Below are 18,457 nucleotides of genomic sequence, written 5' to 3' on the forward strand. Positions count from 1 at the left end.
TATTTACAGAAACAGTAGGTAGCTTCTTTTTCCATCTATGCCCATGAGTCTCTACCCAACTGCAGAACTCTGCAAACCCACACTTCATATAAATCTCTTTCTTGTGTCTCCTTGGTGCCCACACCAATAACAACAATACCCCGAGTTGCAGCCCGAGTCCCCCTAAATTCTTCCCTCTTCTTTTCTATGATCTTTTCCACATTGGTTTATCTGACTCTCCTCCCCAGATGTGGTTCTTTGAACTATCAGTCCTCTTTCATGGGGTTGTCCGCCTCAGCGAATTCTTCTGAGAGTCTGAAAGCAGGATCTAGAGTGACCAGCTGATGCTCCCTAACCCATACCCTGGTTCTTGGGGATACTCAGCAGGAACTCTTCTACAGTTAGTGCATCTGTGAGCTCATCCACCATCTGAGGGTCCAGCCTCAACCAGCAGGTCGCCCAGTCCATCAGTTTCTGGGCAAAGTGGTGGGGCCATAACCCTCCAATCCATTTAATGGCCTGAAACTTTCACTCGTATTTTTCAGTGGTCTGGGATGTGGTCTAGGATGGCCACCTTAAACACAACATAGTCCCATGCTCACTCACAGCCATGTAGGCCACTTGAGCTTCCCGTCAAGCAGGGCCCTAGCCAGAGGGCCCAGGTTCCCTTGTCCCAAGCTGCACTGATAGCTACTTTCAAAAATAACCAAAAATGTGTAGGGGTCATCCACAGGGTAGGGACCATCTTACAGAGGCCTAGTGCCTGTGCCATGCCGCCATTCTCCATCACAGGACTCACCACACCTTGAAGTAACTGTTGTTGCATAAGAGCATGCTCTCAAATAAAGTCATGTAGGCTTTTATGTTGCTCAGCCTGCCAGGCAAACAAGGACTGTCTCTCCAGGTGGTGGGATTGCTGAAAGGCCTGCAGTGTCTTCTGCATCTCCTTCTACTAATCATTGCAATGATGTCCTCCATCACCCAGACTGCAGAACATTTGCACCAACTCTCCTGTCAGTTTCTCAGCAAGCATAAGGCAGATACTGGACAAGTCCTTATTTGTAACAGGGCACAGCCCTTCACTCCCATCTTCTCATACAAACGGCTCTGACACCTCTGGTTTGTAATGACCATTGCGCATTTCATGTTTTATCAACCACCACCCTCTCACAGTCCTGTGTAGCAAGTCTGTTTAAAGTGTCATATAACCATAAGAGAGGGGAAGAGATCTCTCCATGCAGAGATCTCCCTTTAACTTTGCACTGGTGCTCATTCTCTCCCCACTTCCCTGCCCTGTGCTTCCTTCCTATGCTCCTTTTTCTACTCTGGCAGTCAACTAGCTAATTAGCACCTTAGCTCTCCCCAGCCCAGGCTGATCTAGTAATTAGCCATTCCTTCCCTCTCTCGGGCCCTCTCCAGGGAACTAATTGGATTTACAGTGACCAGAGTGCTGGTTCAGCTGTGGGTTCTTAGCACTTCGTCACAACAAACACGAAAATCTCTTACAGCAGAGCTATAAAATACCACAAACCTTAAGATAAATATCAGAGTGTTTTAAAAGGAAGTTATGGGTATGCATTTATATCATCCACCTACAGCTGTGAGGTTAAATGCAATACTTCCATTTTCATTACTCACTGTAATATTTTTAATCATATTCTTTTTATCATTGAGGCCTAGAACTTATGGCCAATTTCAGCAGCTTCTATATACAGACTGCTAATTGGCTTTCTCTAAATGTATTATCAGAGGACAGGCTAGAGTTTTAAGGTGATTTATCCCAGGAGAAACTGAATCCCAGATGCAAACATCCAATGAAGAAAACACAATTGCCCCAGTGACTTTATAGCAAAACCTTTTTTAAAGTAGTATTATATATACACATTGTATATGTATACTCTCCAGTGTATGGGGCAATGGATTTTAATATTTAATTTAGTCACTGTCATTTGTCCTATGTCTTAACACGAACGCTAAGTATTCACATTATTTTTTAAATGAACTAATAGTGCATGTGTGTGTTCCCTCTGATCACACCTCTCCACAAAAAGGGTGTATTATCCAGAGGAATCGCTGCTCAAACAGCAAGGGGAGCTAATCAGAGCAAAACTGAGTCTATGGGGCTTCAATGTTAGTGTTGACTGTGGGAATTTGCCACTTCTTTTTACTGTCTGAAAGCTCAGCATGCCATCACGGTGGAAGGAAGGCTACTGTACGTTGTGTGTGTTACTTCGCTCCCTCAGGAACAAAACTGCAGCTCTGGTTTGACATGCACTCCCAAATCCCAGAAGCACTGACTGACTGGAAATGTTTGGGTCCTGTTTGTTTCAAATTTAATTTTTCTACAGCTCCTATCACTATACTATCTGATCATCTTGTATACATAAATCAATTTTCACAAAAGGCATAGACAGTGATATCCCGATTTGACAAATGGAGAACTAGGGTACAAATAAGTTATTTGCCCACAGTGACACAGAATGCCTGGGCTAGAGTCAGGAACAGAACCCGGATCTCCAGAGTCCCCAACAAATGCTGTAACCCAGGGTTGGGCAAACTTTATGGCCCGAGGGACACATTGGGCTTGCAAAACTGTATGGAGGGACAGGTAGGGAAGGCTGTACTTCCCCAAACAGCCCCCTTCCACTTCCTGCCCCCTGACTGCCCCCCTCAGAACCTCTGACTCACCCAAACCCCCCTGCTCCTTCTCCCCTAACTGCCCCTCCCAGGACCCCCCGCCCCAACCCCCATCTAACTCCCCTGTTCCCAGTCACCCAACCCCTAGCCACACCCCTGCTCCCTGACAGGCCCCCGGGACCTCAAGTCTATCCAACCCCGTTCCCTGACCATCCATCCCCCGCAGAACCTCCGACCCATCCAACCACCCCTTGCTCCCTATCCTCTTACTGCCCCCCCCCGGAACCCTCCCGCCCCTTATCCAACTCCCCCAGCCCCCTTACCATGCCGCTCAGAGCAGCATGTCCGGCAGCCGCGCTGCCAGGCCGGAACTAGACACATTGTCGCTCTGCTCGGCAGGAGCGCACAGCCCCACCGCCCAGAGCACTGCCCCCGCAGCGGCATGGCTGCAGGGGAGGGGCTGGGAGCTCAAGGGCCGGGCAGGATGGTCCCACGGGCCAGATGTGGCCTGCGGGCTGTAGTTTGCCCACCTCTTCTCTAACCACAAAATCATCCTTTTTCTTAGCTCCAATCTGAGACTGAAAGCAGTCTTCTATTAAGCATTAACTGAAGGATGACACACAAATGGATGGATTTGTTTGCTGGCCCTCTAATTTGCTAAATTCTGCCTCTGGTTCCACTTGGCTGCTTGAGGAAGACTCCATATGGCTGACTGTGTAGTAGATGCTCTCCCTGAAGTATAATGTTATCTATTTTGCAAATCCACCATTCTATTACAATTTCAAAGGAGCTTGTGTGAGGCAGAGCTATAGTTCAGAGATACATAGAGGGAAACTGAAGTTGGAGGCTTCAGAGCACAGGTACTGAACAACTGAACACACATTTTCCTAGCAGGCAGCAGGTAACTACATTTCATTGGTATAAGCTAGGTTTCTGATCATCCCGGCTGGCAGAATTTTTCCTAGAGTGGCTGAAGAACCACTCTCCCAGCAAAGATGGCCCAGAAAGAATAGAACATCTATACATTAGTCATTAAGCTATCAGAAGAATAAAGGCTTCAGTCAAGAATCTATATGCATAAGTGTACTTTCTCTTTGGACAGTGTTCCTGAAATATCATTTATCTGATATGCAATTTTTTAAAAGCAGGTTTACCATTAAATCTAAAAATAGAATTATAGATGTAAAGTTTCAAAAAATAAGTTCTATATTAAAAAACACCCTAAACTCAAATGATGTATCTATTGGGGAAAAATCCCAGATACATTTCCGAGAGCAAAAGGTAAAGAAAGTAGCTCAGGGAATATATCAAACAATTTACTTTTGGACATGATTTTTTTTTAAAAAGTGTTCAGTAGAATGTCTTCGTTATATGTATTTTCCAAGTAAAATCTTGTCAAAGATACCAAATTTGACTTGAAATTAAAACTCTGCCTTGTGACAAAATTTCAGCAGCATACAACATATGCTGGCTATCAGGTGTCCACCTTGCAAAAATTCCCATCAGTGTGTTCACCGTTAGTAGGAATGCACTGCTTTTAATAATTTCCAGCCCTTCAACATGATATAGTAGGATAAACAAACAAACTGGCACTTGAAAAAACAGCTTTATTTACAGGGACAATTTTGTGAATAAAAACTACATCAGCATTTTAGTCCTCTCACCTTTTCGACATGTTTGTATGGCAAAAGCATTAATTTGCTCAGTTACAAGCGTATGAATTACAATCAAGGTTCTAAAATGTAAGCAGGAGGTTTCTATCTTTCACCTTCCCCACTCTCCTCTATTCCATTTGCAGTCCCTTAATACAAGAATCTCCAAGGCCGCTCCAGCTATGATCAAGCAACAGTCCCTATAATCTATGATGATTTTTGTATGTATTCTGGCTCCTGTGAGACTGGGCCATATCAGTAGCCTGTTTAACCTGGATTCAGATGATAGTATCTCAGAGTCTCTTACCTCTGTACAGTATGTCTTGCAGGACAGCTGTAAGTTACTTTTATTATTCATTAACAACATTGCACACAGCACTGTACAGAAATGCAGGATACATATCCCCTGAATCAGGGAGCATTCATGCAAAAAGTTATCCATGGGTAGAGGGTCAACCATATCAGGGTTATTTTATATATAAAAAAAAAATCTTGAAAAGCGTTATATGTTCCCACTAACAAAACAAATACCGGTTCTACCCCACTCTCAATTGTTCTGTACACTTAGAAGCATGACAATAATTATTTCATGATCAGTTTGTTTCTCTTGGGCAGACATTTTTACTCCCACATCTATACATACACAATGCTAATCATATGGTTCACATCTGCTGGTGACTATCTTCTGGGTTCTAATATTGAGAAGATAGGCCTTAAAAGCACCACTCAAAAGAGAAGTTGGACCATGGCACCTATGTCCAGCTCCACTGTCTCAGACTCATTCAATTTCCAACCTGACCTGCTCAAGCACACTTTTCTCATGATTGCCCCAGCCAAAGACCCCCCAGGAAAGGGATGCACAATAGCCACCTCAAGGCTTCAGTAGAGGTCAGAGTGCCTAATCTGCTACGTCATGGAAAATCAAGTCACAAAGTCTCCAGCAAAACAAGATTTCAAGGGGGGGGGGAGGAAGAGGGGAATGTGTTTGCAAAATCTGACAACTCCCTCCACCTTCCATCCATCCTCAGTTTTCTGACCAGTTCTGCCACTACGCTTTGTCCAGGGAGATGGCAAGTAGTAGAGTTTCAACTACTCCCAAGCACCGCAGATACCTCCATTCCATAGTTCGTGGAGCTTTGCAGGTGGTCAGTACGGCTGATTTGGAAAAGAGAAAAATCCTTAAAAAAAAGTGTGTCCCCTAAATTAATCCTTCCTGTCCTACTAGATCACAATTTCTCCTTCTCCAACAATTTATGCAGTTGCTAAATCCTGTTTTCCTCTACATCTATAAAATTTGCCTGGTCCACTATCAAAACCCTCATAGGCCTTAATTTTCATCTCAACTACTGCAACCTCCTTCTTTATGGAATCCCAGACTTACCCCTTCTGATCCATCCTGAATGCTCCCATTAAAGTCACTTATCTTGCTTTCTGCTCAGCCACATCTATCCCATCTTCAAACCCCTTCACTGAAGCTGCTTCTGACATCAAGCTCCATGCTCTTACCTTCCTAGCTCCTGCTTCTGTTCTCTCACCCCTTATGTTTAAATGCCAACTTCTGCTGGTTTCTGTGCCATCTTCCATGCTATGTGATGGCCTGAGCCTCTTTTCTGATGCAATCTATTATGCCTCCCCTCTTCCTTTAAGTCTCTCCTCAAAATAGAGCTCTTCAAAAAGGTCTATAAACTCTAATTTAAGAGAAAAGTGTTCACAAAACAGTCCAAAAATAAAGTACAATTTTGCTCACGTCAGATCATAAGAACAATGAAAGGACATGGTAGCAATTTCTTCAGTAACATAAGAACTGTTTGGGATTGAGGGTATTAGTTTCTTTTCTGGAATACACTTCCCTTGATTTCTGAGGTAAGGGCAGTCGGACTGCAACTGCTCTTCTAGCAAGAGGCAATGAACAGGACTGTAGCAGCACTCCAGCAGGGGGAGTGTGAGCTCAACTAAAAATAAAATACAGCCTACACTGAGCCTCTGTTGCGGGATCAGCATAGCTAACTCAACAATGATGCCCAGGAGGAGGAGAAGAAACAAAAAAGGTTACAGGACAGTTAGGATATGGTTCTCTAAGAGAAGACTAAGGATACACTGAAAAAAGTGGCGTAGAGAATATTTATTGAGTTACAAAATAAAATACGAGGGAGAACTGATTTAATGCAGTGTCTTGTCCAAGAGAATTCAGAAGAATAAGGAATGGAATAAATCCTATCTCATCCACACAAAGTAGAAATAATAATATCCAAGAACTCAGAATTCATCTATTTCTGTGGCAGTTGTACATTCATAAGGATCTTTGCCCGGCCAACAGCATGCAGGGATTTGTTCATGTTTGCAAAGAAAACCTTCCAGATTTAAAAGCCTAGAAACATTTTCATTTAAAAAAAAGGAGAGAGAGAGAGAGAGAGAGAGAGAGAGAGAGAGAGAGAGAGAGAGAGAACATGCACTTAGAATTTGCATTTAGCATAGAAAGATTACTACTTGACCCAAGCAGGTGGATTTTCAGAACTTGTTTAGAATTTTTTGCTGAGCTACTTAAGATCAGGATGGTAAGCCACAAGCATATTAAGGGATACTTTCATTAATACCAAATTAACTGATTGAAAACAGGTTGTGCAGTAGAATTGTCATATGCCATAGGGACATATTCTTCTATTCAATCCACACAGCTGAAAGAAGTAAATCCAATCAGAAATATTTTATGACAGTGCATCAACTCCAGAGAATATAATTATAGCAGGTACAGAGCAGAAAGATTAGACGCCTAAGCATCTCATGACACTCACAGGTGTGTGATCACGTTAAGGTGCCCATGCTTCAGGCCAAATTTGGCTCTTCTGCTCTCTGGATTCTCGCCAGTGTAGACCCAGATGGATTTAATGAATCCAGTTGAATAATTCAAGAATTTTACTGATATTACTAAACAGGTTTTTAGTCATCCCTATCTTGTTTATTGTTTAAGTACTTGCTCCAATATTACAAAAAAAAGTTGAGAGTGACTTTTCCTTCAGCATGTTTTAAACTAAACAGTCTTTCTCATTGTCAGATCAGGCTGTTTCTGAGGCTACTAGATCGCAGTGAAGAGAACCATTTTTTTTAAATACAAGTCAGTATACTCTCACAGGATTCACTTAACAGGATGCCAAATGAAGTAACTTCACAAAGAGGACCAATTCATCTTCAGACCTGCAATTGTTTCAGCTAATGGAAGTAAAGATTTTTTTATTTAAATGAATCTAGATATAGTACGCCAACTGAAAGAGAGCAAACAATAAGTTGTGTTGGGTACCTTTTTAAAATAGCAATGCCTGTGGTATATCTGTAAAGAGAATATCAGTGAAAATGTTATTCATAGTAACTGCACTCCTAAAGGAATTTCTGTTTCATTTAGATTTTAAAAGATAATCCTGGCATTCAAAAAATAGGTGTTGGGCATTCTAGAGGCTTTTCAACTTGAGCATAATATGGTAACCTTAACATTAAATGTGCTAGGATTATATAGGTTAGTGGATAAGGCCAATTGACATAAAAGCTACTGATATCTAATCACAGGATTTGGATTAGGCACCTTTAAAATTATTTGACTTTTTAAACTGAATAACAGTTTTGGTAAACTGTGTCTCCAGGACTCCAGTCCACAAATGGTACTGACCAAATGACAAATACCCAGAGGTCAAATAAACACATAAACAGTTGCTTGATACTGAACTATAAACTGAGTTTGGGGTGTTATAAAAAGAGACACTTGATAAATATAGTACCAACAAAAAGCAAAACTTATTTTAAACTCTGATTTCTAGAAAATCCTCCACCCCAAACAAATTCTTTTAGATTCAGTATAGTTTGTGGTCCCTGGTTGAATAACCCAACTGTAATTCAGCAGAAATGCTCTACTGACATTATAAACCTCTTGAGCAAAAACAGGTTACATAAAATATAAACATAGTATAGTGACTGAAAAAGTGTACTAACACAGCATGAAAAAAGAAACATGATTGCTACAAGTTGCAATGTCATTTAATCTGTTAAAACAGAATTATTTAAACAAGCATATTTTAAATTGTATAGTTTCTCCTGATGTTTTCAGACAAGGTAAGCATTATAAATTAAAATTATGCCTTTGTGTTTCTTGTTAATGGATGTCTTGTACTTTTGGAAATTGACTCCTATAATTACCATTTAACAGTTAAATTGCCACAATGCCCAGAGACCCAATCAGGATCTGATCGTGCTAGGTACTGTCCAAACACAATCAAGATACAATCCATGCCGCAAAAAATTTAACATCAGAGGTCTCTATTCTGCAATCATATCTGTGACATCAGACCCTTAGATCAAAGAAGAGACCATTTAATTGGACAAGGATCCACCCACATACGTCCCATTGCTCAACTGAGATCTAAGAAATTACTCATTACTTTTACAAAAAGGGGTCAGATAGAAAGGCATCCTTTAATTTTCAGAGTTATGCTATCAAAAAGTTGTTGCTTTTTAAAGAGGAAGATTTTCACCAAGTAGGGGACTGAATAATTCAAGAGTAAGTGGTAAGAAGACAGACTTTAAACCTTCAAGAGTCGTGACCAAATCTAACATATGACAGTAGCAACTGAGCTGTTACCACCTGATGGAAGGTCAGTGGCCTACCAAATGAGTTGATGGAACCAATCCAGTTGTTCCAGGATTTGTGTCCCCAACACAAACACACTACAACTAGCATATTTATTGGCAGTTATAACAAGGGAACCAAGTCAGAAAGCAGTAGTAAATTGGGGAAACACTAACATGGGAAATGCTGGGTCTTTATTGAACAAGAATGTTGTGGCAGCGTAAACATTGCTAAGCAACCATGGATTAATTTTCTAAGTCATTCTCTCCAGAAATTTATACATATCTTTTACCAAAGACTGCTCTATGGGCTTGGGATAGAACTAGAGACCTTTGCCAATGGCACCTATTGCAAATAATCCAGATCTTAACCCGAATCACATATCAGAGACTTTTAAATGTTTAACTCATTTAGAGATAAAAAAATCTAACTTTAACTGGCCCACTCTCCTGTGGTACTAGTACTATCAAGTTAGCCATTATGTCTCTCAATTTTCTAGAAAAAATATTTCATACAGAATGCTAACTTTAATAGAAATGATGGTATCTGTTCATTCAGGAAACAAAAAAATATTTAACTAATTTAGATCAATCTTTTCAGACAACGTTCCTAACAAAAGAATCTCCATACGCAACACGCTGGAAAAGGACTTGGATATATAAACTACCCAAGAGAAATGAGGTTTGATCCAGAAATGAAGACCAGTAAACTCTGTCTGTAGCACAGTAAAAGAACATTTATGTCTGATACTGTTTCAATCTGACGCTAGTAAGATTAAAAAAATATATAGATTGAATGGTGATAAGTGTTGGTGAAACTGTGGTGAAAGAGGTGATTTTATGCATATATGGTGGACATGGCTAATCAGAGAGTATTGGGATGCAATCCACAGCCAAATATCACAAATTGTTGGAGATATATATTACCAAATGATCCACTGGTAATCCTCCTGGGGCTTCCTACTGGAAATGATAACATAAAGGGAAACGAGGAATGAATCGCTCAATTGTTTGTAGCTGTTCGGCTATTGATAGCTTCTCACAGGAAAAAGAAAAAATAGTCCACCTGCAGAGAAATGGTTCCAAAAAAAAAAAAAAATCTGGGAGGTTGCTGTTATGGAAAAATTAACACACCAATTATGTACCCAGCAAAATAGAGGACAAATAGATACTTAGATATTTGGTTACCTTTTATTCAATACTCAAAGTATATTCACCCTCAGTTTTTTTGAATATTAACATTTTATAGACATGCCTGTCTGTAAAATATATGTAATCAAAGATTTCACAAAATTTAATGAAATCACAAGAAACAACATGATGCTCACTCTGTAGTATGGTAATATCCTGTGCACACCTTCCAGCCTGGGGATGAGGAATGCTATAACTAGGTCTACAGTAGCAGTTTCAGGGAGGGGAAGTTTTCCACCACTTCCACTTCTGATTCAGCTCCATAAGTGACAGTAACTTTGGTAGCTCCAGCAGTGATAATGCTCCCATGGACACTAGCATTTTTACTACTTTGTCATTTAACACTGTTGCATATCTAAATGACACAGTGTTAAAACACCACGGTCTGCTGAACATTAACAGCACTATTTCTTCCACAACTGTTACCACTGGCTAGGCACCCTGATGTCAGCAACAGTAGAAATTTATTGCCTGATACAGAAAAGGTCCTGTGTGGAAGTTTACCCTGTTCTATAGGTAAAGGTCCTCACTCTCCACAGCTGCTCCAGTACCTTTCATAAGTACAAAAATCTAGCTACTTAAAATAAAAGGGAAAGAGGATGAAGTCTGATAACCAGAAGTGAAAGAAAAAATAAATAATAAAACCTCTCTGACCAATTCCATTACAATAGACCCCAGTACAGCACTATTAGGGCCACAATCCCAGTTGTAATAACAATTTAGGCCCTGATCCTGTACTGTGTTGGGTACGAGCAGATTCCCATTGCAGTCAGTGAGGTTCCTTGCCTGCGTAGCAGTCTGTCCATACCCAAGAAACTGCAGGATTAGGATCTTAGTCTCTGTGTCCATGACAAAAATAAATTAGACTTGTCAAATCAGGACATAATGAAATTAAAACTTTAATTTTGTATGAACTGTCTCATTCCTGCCTCCAATAAAATGATCACCACAGAAAATACTATTTTTCTATTTACTTCTCAGTGCTAGCTTCTTAACTGAGGCAGAATATTTTATTCCATAGTTGTTGGGTTTTTTTTTTTTAAGTTTTGCAGAACAAGGAAGCTAAAAGTAATACACTACAGTATATAGTTTAGATCTATTTCCTAGTATTCCTACAGAACAAGGTTGGGAGGAGGGAGGAAACATGTCACATGCACTATTCACAGAAAGTTGTTTCTTCCATCCCTCTAACTCAGGGTTCTCAAACTGTGGGTTGGGACACCTCAAGGAGTCACAAGGCTATTACATGGGAGGTTGAGAGCTGTCAGCCCCCACCCCAAACTCCACTTTGCCTCCAGCATTTATAATGGTGTTAAAAATATAAAAACATGTTTTTAAATTATAAGGGGGTCCACACAGAGGCTTGCTATGTGAAAGGGGCCAGCAGTACAAACGTTTGAGAACCACTGCTCTAACTCCCTAAATACACACATACCATAAACGTTTTTACATTATATGTTCAAACACCAGGCTACCAACCAGACCTCGCTTGCAAAATTGCCACCATGAAGATGTACCAGCCCAGGCACATGATCCCCTCGGCTTCTCTTTTCCCATAAAATCGATGACAATGAAAATACTAAGGAGATCACCTCACCCATGTAGAAGAATGAAGGAGGGATCTGCCCCAGGGCAAGTGGCCGAGCTGCACACACACACACACCGCTCCACCGGCCTAACGGCCCAGCGGTCTCTCGGCCAGCTCTAAAGAGCAGCATCTCTGGGGCACCGGCGCGTCCGAGGTCTGGGCGAGCCGAGGACCGGGGTCTCTCGGGGGCAGCCCCCCACTCGGGGCCGGGAGTTACCTGCTCTGCCAGCCCTGGAGAAGGTTGGTGTATTTGCTGAGCGCTCCCTCCAGCGTCGGCTCCCTCCTGCGGCCGCTGCCGAGCGCCGGCCCCACTCCGCTTCCTCCCGGACTCGCAGCTGCCGAGCCCGGGCTACTGCTGCTCCCTCCGCCGCTTCCTTCCAGCCTGCCCGCCGCTGGCCGGCCCGGCAGCCCGCGGCCCACGGAGGAGGGGGACGAGCCCGCAGACGTGGGGCGGCTGCTGCTCCGGCTGCTGCTGTTGCTGCCGCCGCCTCCATCCCCGCTGCTGCCGCCCTGCGCCGCGGCCGCCGCCGCCGCCACCACCTTCTCCATGGAGCCTGCCCGGCCGCGGCTGCTGCGAGTTCCCGGGAAATGCCTGACTCACGCGCGGAGCGGGAGTGGCCGGGCCAGTGAGGGGAGCCGCCGAGCCCGCCCCCTCCGCCGGTTACTAGAGCAAGTTGGGGCGGCGGCCACAGAACCGCCCCCAGCCCGGAGAGATGCAGGAATCGCCGCCCTGGCTGGCACTCGCTCGGGAGGCTGCTGGCCCGGCCTAGGCGAGTCCGAGCCAGGCCTGAGAGAGAGCACAGCACGCGGAGTGAGAGCCAGGGAGGAATGCACAGCAGCAGCACACAACACACACACCACGTAACAGCCATGGGGGAGAGCACAACTTGGTGTGTAACACGCAGCACCCAAACAACACACACCATACACACTGTGTAACAGCCAGGAAGGAATGCACAGCATGGTGTGTAACACAAAGCACCACTACCAGTGAGGAGAGCACAACATAGTGTGTAACACACCACATCTATATACACTACCATCCAGAGAGGAGCGCACAACACGCAGCATTTCACACAGCAGCACTACCCCCCACCGTACACACATGACAGCCAGTGGGAGGAGTGTACAACACAATACTTCAAAACACACAGAGTACCTACCACAACACATATACAGTATGTAACATATTGAAGAATGCACAACACACACACACACATATACATAAGCAGTATTACCATCTCCATTCAAGAATCATGAGTCAAATATTGTAAATCTACCAAAATCATGAGATTGGTTTAAAATCATGGGGTGTTTTAATTATAAGTTGGAGGAGTTCTTTGGCTTTTTGTTTCCAAGCTTATAGGATGCACTTAAGTCATCTTTTCAAGCTTTTCTATACAACTATGAGGGCTAGAAACTTTTTATTTAAAAAGAAATGAGAGCGGAGATTCTCTGTCTTTTTGTTCTATATTTGCACAGCACCTAGCACACTGGGGACCCGGTCCATGACTGGGGTTCCTAGGTGCTACAATAATACAAATAATAATCATTCAGTCTCTTTGGCTCTGGAAATTTCCATCACATGCATCTGATGAAGTGAGTATTCACCCACAAAAGCTTATGCTCAAATACTCCTGTTAGTCTTTAAGGTGCCACAGGACTCTGTCGCTTTTTACAGATCCAGACTAACACGGCTACCGCTCTGATACATGCAGTCTCTTTGTTTCAACAGCGAGGACTTGAAGGAAAAAAACAAACAATGTGAGACAATCAAATCACCAGAGCTGGTAACATTGCAGAGGCAAGCTAACCACAACACACACACTGTGTGCACAGCTATCAATGCATAACACAGAGAGAGTAGTGCTCTACTTCAACACAAAGTATATAACAAAGGTACCCAGCACTGAGTATATAGCACATGGAAACAAGTGATAAACCTGCAGTGAGAGAGGCTTTGTGTTTCAGGTACAGGAGCTCTGAGTACAATGCCTGCTTTTGTCACAGATTTCCTGTGTGATCTTGGGCAATCTTAATCTCCCAGTTTTCCATTGTAAAGTGGAGATGGTAGTACTTCCCTGTCTCTTTAAGTATTGTGAAGATACATTCATTAATAAATCTGAGCCACTCAGATGCTACAACAATGGGGAACATATAAGTATCTAGACATATCAGACACAAAGGAGTGTGGAAAAACAATAGAGTGTACATATCATCCTGGAAAGTCTGGGCCAGTTCTGAGAGGCTGCAGAACCTGTGGTTGCAGGAGGCCGCCACAGGCAGACACCGTGCTAGAGTTCTGTGCTGGCTTATTCACTCCTCTTGCAGGCATCATGTAAAGAGTGAGTGGGTAAACTGAGCTTGGGCTGTGCCTTAAATTATGGAGCTGAAGATTGCTTACTTCCTAGGCTCTAGCCCTGTGCAGGTTAAAACTGTCTGACACTGAGGAAATCTTCTGACAGCTGAATGAGACACATGGGAGCAAGTGGTGGTGGGGAAGAAAGATATTTTACATTTGAGTTGGTGGGCAGGAGAGAGGGCCAACTATGCTTCCCTTGCTAGCTACTAGTTGCCTCACCAGCTGCCCCGATTGAGGTCATCCTCCTGTTCACTTACGCTGTTCTATATTGTGGAGTTCTTGCAGGTCCACATCCTCCTACCCACTTCATGCTGCTTTTAACTGAGGGCTTCAACATAGAAATGTAGGGCTGAAAAGGAACTTGAGAGGTCATCAATTACAGCCCCTTGCACTGAGTAGAATCATCAGCCCTCTTCGGGCAACTTCATATTGCCTCTGACTAGGTCTTCTTCCAGGGCCGCCTTCTTCTCCTTATCGTTTCTTCTGTCCCCAACTTGGGTCTTCTATGGAGTCCTTTCACCAAGTGACTGCTTCTTTATTTTCATGTCCTCTCATTCCCCACAGCCAACCAATCCCTCCACCTCAGTCAGCTTTCTTGGTACTCCCAGTCAACATATCCTTATTAATAGAAGTTGTATGTACTTTTATAAAATAAATGAAACAATAATATCCAATTATAGTTATAAGCAGGAGCGGGACAAATAATTAAACAGGGCAACCCAATTGAGGGGATAAGCAGGGGGCCCAGATGTGTTTAAATAGCTTAAGTACTTATTTGCACCTATTAAACATAGTTTCTGAGCACCTCACAATCTTGTTAATGTATTTATCCTTACAACACCTCTGTAAGGTAGGTAAGTACTATTATCCCTGCTTTACAGATAGGGAACTGTGGTACAGAGAGACTAACTGACTTGCCCAACGTCACACAGGAAGTCTGTGGCACAGCAGGGAATTGAACCCAAGTATGCCAAGCTAGTGCCCCAACCATTGCATCAGCCTTCCTCTCTGCTTGAAACAGCCATGCACAGAATTCACAACAGATAGGATGTATACAGCTAATACACTACATGCACACACAAACATAGAAGCTCCAAAGTAATGTAAATATTCACACACAATGCATAAATTATCACAACACAGGGTATATATTAATACTCACACAGAGCGTATAGAGTCACCCACCCAGGGCATAGATTTATGCACAAACAGTGGAGAGCAATGTAACCCGGGAGAAGAATCCCCCCTCTCTGTGATTAATTTGTTTATTAGTAAGGACTGTGTGAATATTTGTGTTAACTTATAAATTTAGTGTTATTTTACTCTACGTTCTCATTTTGCTTTAAGCCAACACATTCTCTATGTTAACCTATACATATATATATAACTTTGTACTCTTTGTATGTTAATCGACACACTGTATGAGTATTCATGTATACTCTGATCATGTGTGCAGTGTGTGAATATGTAACACAGAGACCATACAAAGTTTAAAAAACATGAAGAGTGTATTTTAGTAAAATAATATACAGTGAATCAATTACAACAGAGTATATAGCTTAATACAAATATTCACGCACATTGCCTACATTCTCAGGGAGGGAGAGGGAGGGATACACACAGCGGGGCAGATTCTCCTCTGAAGTAAATGTAAATTTACTCTAATGGGGAGTTATGCCAGCAGTGTAAATTTACTCCCTAATGTAAATGTAAATTTACTCCCTAATGGGGAGTTATGCCTGCAACGTTGGTTGTATTCAGGCTCCAAATGATATTGTCAGGCCTTGTTTAAGATATGACTGTCTACATTGCAGCTGGAAGTTGTGATTCCAAGCACAGCTAGGCAGACTCACACTAGCTCAGCTCAAGCTAGCAGACTGAGGCTAGTCTATACTGGCAACACTAAAGCGCTGCTGGGGCAGGGCTTTAATGTGCCTTGTGTGGTCGCAGCACAGTGCTGGGAGAGAACCACCTCCACAAGGGGCATAGCTACCAGTGCTGGGAGTGCAACTCCCAGTGCTGGTGTACTGTCTACACTGGCACTTTACAGCGCTGAAACTTGCTGAGCTCTGGGGGGTGTTTTTTCACACCCCTGAGCAAGAAAGTTGCAGTGCTGTAAATTGCCAGTGTAGACAAGCCTTCAAACTAACACTGTGGACATTGCAGCGCTAGTGATGGCTCAGGTTAGACACCTGAGCTCAGACCAAGGGGACTGGGCAGCGCTGGACTTGGGCAGCTAGTTCAAGCCAGTGCTACAATGTCCACATTGATATTTTTAGTGCAGTAGCTGGAGATGAGCTAGCACAAGTGGATCAACAGTTTGCCTCTTGCCTCTTTGTTCTGTTTTGCTTATTTGCTTTTCCAGCCAAATTCATCATCTTCTTTTGCAAGCCATAAAGCTGGGTTCACAAACTTTTTCTAGTTTAGTGAGTAAGAATGCCAACAGAACATTCAAAGGAACATCGGGAGGCAATCGCTTACTGGATGGAACTTGAAGAACAGCTGGAAAGGGATTGCACAATTGACAAAGATGTGCAAACCTGCTGTCAGATACCATGGTACAATATTTTGCATCATCTCCTGGATATTTAGCTATATTTAAGTGAGAGGTTGTCAAGATTCCTCCCCCATTGTGAATTTTAGGGTACAGGTGTGGGGACCTGCATAGGCACTTCTAAGCTTAATTACTAGCTTAGATCTGGTAACACTGCCACCATCCAGAAATTTCAGTGTCTGGAACACTTCCTGTCCCCCCAAAACCTTCCCCTCCCTGGGCAGCCTTGAGAGGCTTTTTCACGAAGTTCCTGGTGAGCACTGATCCAACCCCTTGGATCTTAACACAAGGAGAATTTAATCATCCCCCCCTCCTTTCCCCCACCAATTCCTAGTGAGTCCGGATCCAATCCCCTTGGATCTTAAAACAAGGAAAAATCAATCAGGTTCTTAAAAAGAAAGCTTTTAATTAAAGAAAGAAAGGTAAAAATCATCTCTGTAAAATCAGGATGGAAAATACTTTACAGGGTAATTAGATTCATATAGCCCAGAGGAACCCCCTCTCGCCTTAGGTTCAAAGTTACAGCAAACAGAGGTAAAATCCTCTCAGCAAAAAGCAACATTTACAAGTTGAGAAAACAAAAATAAGACTAACACGCCTTGCCTGGCTGTTACTTACAAGTTTGAAACATGAGAGACTGATTCAGAAAGATTTGGAGAGCCTGGACTGACATCTGGTCCCTCTTAGTCCCAAGAGCGAACAACCCCCAAAACAAAGAGCACAAACAAAGACTTCCCTCCACCAAGATTTGAAAGTATCTTGTCCCCTTATTGGTCCTCTGGTCAGGTGTCAGCCAGGTTTACTGAGCTTCTTAAACCTTTACAGGTAAAAGAGGCATTAACCCTTAACTATCTGTTTATGACAGGTTCAGACAAGAAATTAGACAGTCCTTGTAATGATGATTTGTAGGGGGGAAAGGGAGCTTGAAGGGGTTACTTGAATTGCTTGCAAGGTATGATATTGTGTTGTGAGATCATGTGGAAGCGATTAGGGCTGATACCATAAAGGTGACATACTTATCAACCTGAATTCAAAGTGAATTTATCAGCAGGATTACAAGAAAAATACAGCAGACTATTTTTGACCAGGTTAGGAAAGCTAAATATTTCTGCATTGTGTTTGAGTGCACTCCAGACCTCTCCTAACTGGAACAAAATGTCTCAGGTGTCAAGCATGGTTGAGGTTTCAAAAGATGGAAATGTTTTTGAGAGCTTTATAGATTTGGCACAGCTCCCCTATGCCGGAGCAGGTAGGCCCAAATGAGCATACGCACCAAGTGGTGGGTGCTGAGCACCCACTGGCAACCCCCCTTCAGCTCCCGTCTTCCCCCCATCACCTCCCACAGTAACAGTTCTGCTAAACTGCTCCAACTAATCCCCACTCCATTCAATACAACTGCACCTAGTGAATGCAGCAGAAGTGTATGCAGATAAACACTGAAAATCAAATCTGCAGAACACAGCACAAACAATACCACGTTCTCTTACCTATTGCAGACTCATGGATTTTAAGGCCAGAAGGAACCATTAGATCATCTAGTCTGACCTGTATATCACAGACCAGAGAATTTCATCCAGTCACTCCTGTACTGAGCCTGATAAATTGTGATCGACTAACAGAGTGATACTCAGACTGAGGCTTCTGAGCTGCAACTGGGTCTTTAATGTGCCTCCTGCAGCTCTTTGCAGCACATATTAAAACACTGTGCGATTGGTTAATAATTAAATCAGGCTGCTTTTACTATGTTATTTACCATTGTAGTTGATAAAATAATACTTGGTCAGTCATTTTGCTGTGAGAATTTTATTTATATATATTAATAAATATTTCCCCACCATACTGTTTAAATATGAGTATATAACACTATAGTAAATGAAACAATG

General features: G+C 42.7%; 2 protein-coding genes across 2 annotated transcripts in view; one reads left to right on the top strand and one right to left on the bottom strand.

Annotated features, from left to right (window-relative positions):
* OSBPL10 (oxysterol binding protein like 10) overlaps nt 1–12,207 on the bottom strand; it is a 172,126-nt gene extending 159,919 nt beyond the window's left edge. Inside the window, exon 1 of the mRNA XM_050938385.1 lies at nt 11,876–12,207. Within this exon, the coding sequence (XP_050794342.1) occupies nt 11,876–12,207 (332 nt within the window). The remainder of the gene's footprint in view (nt 1–11,875) is intronic.
* Nucleotides 1–18,457, top strand: part of GPD1L (glycerol-3-phosphate dehydrogenase 1 like) — an 844,690-nt gene that overhangs the window by 746,259 nt on the left and 79,974 nt on the right. The window lies entirely within an intron of this gene.

Source organism: Gopherus flavomarginatus, chromosome 2 (genome assembly GCF_025201925.1).
Source record: "Gopherus flavomarginatus isolate rGopFla2 chromosome 2, rGopFla2.mat.asm, whole genome shotgun sequence".
NCBI lineage: Eukaryota > Metazoa > Chordata > Testudines > Testudinidae > Gopherus > Gopherus flavomarginatus.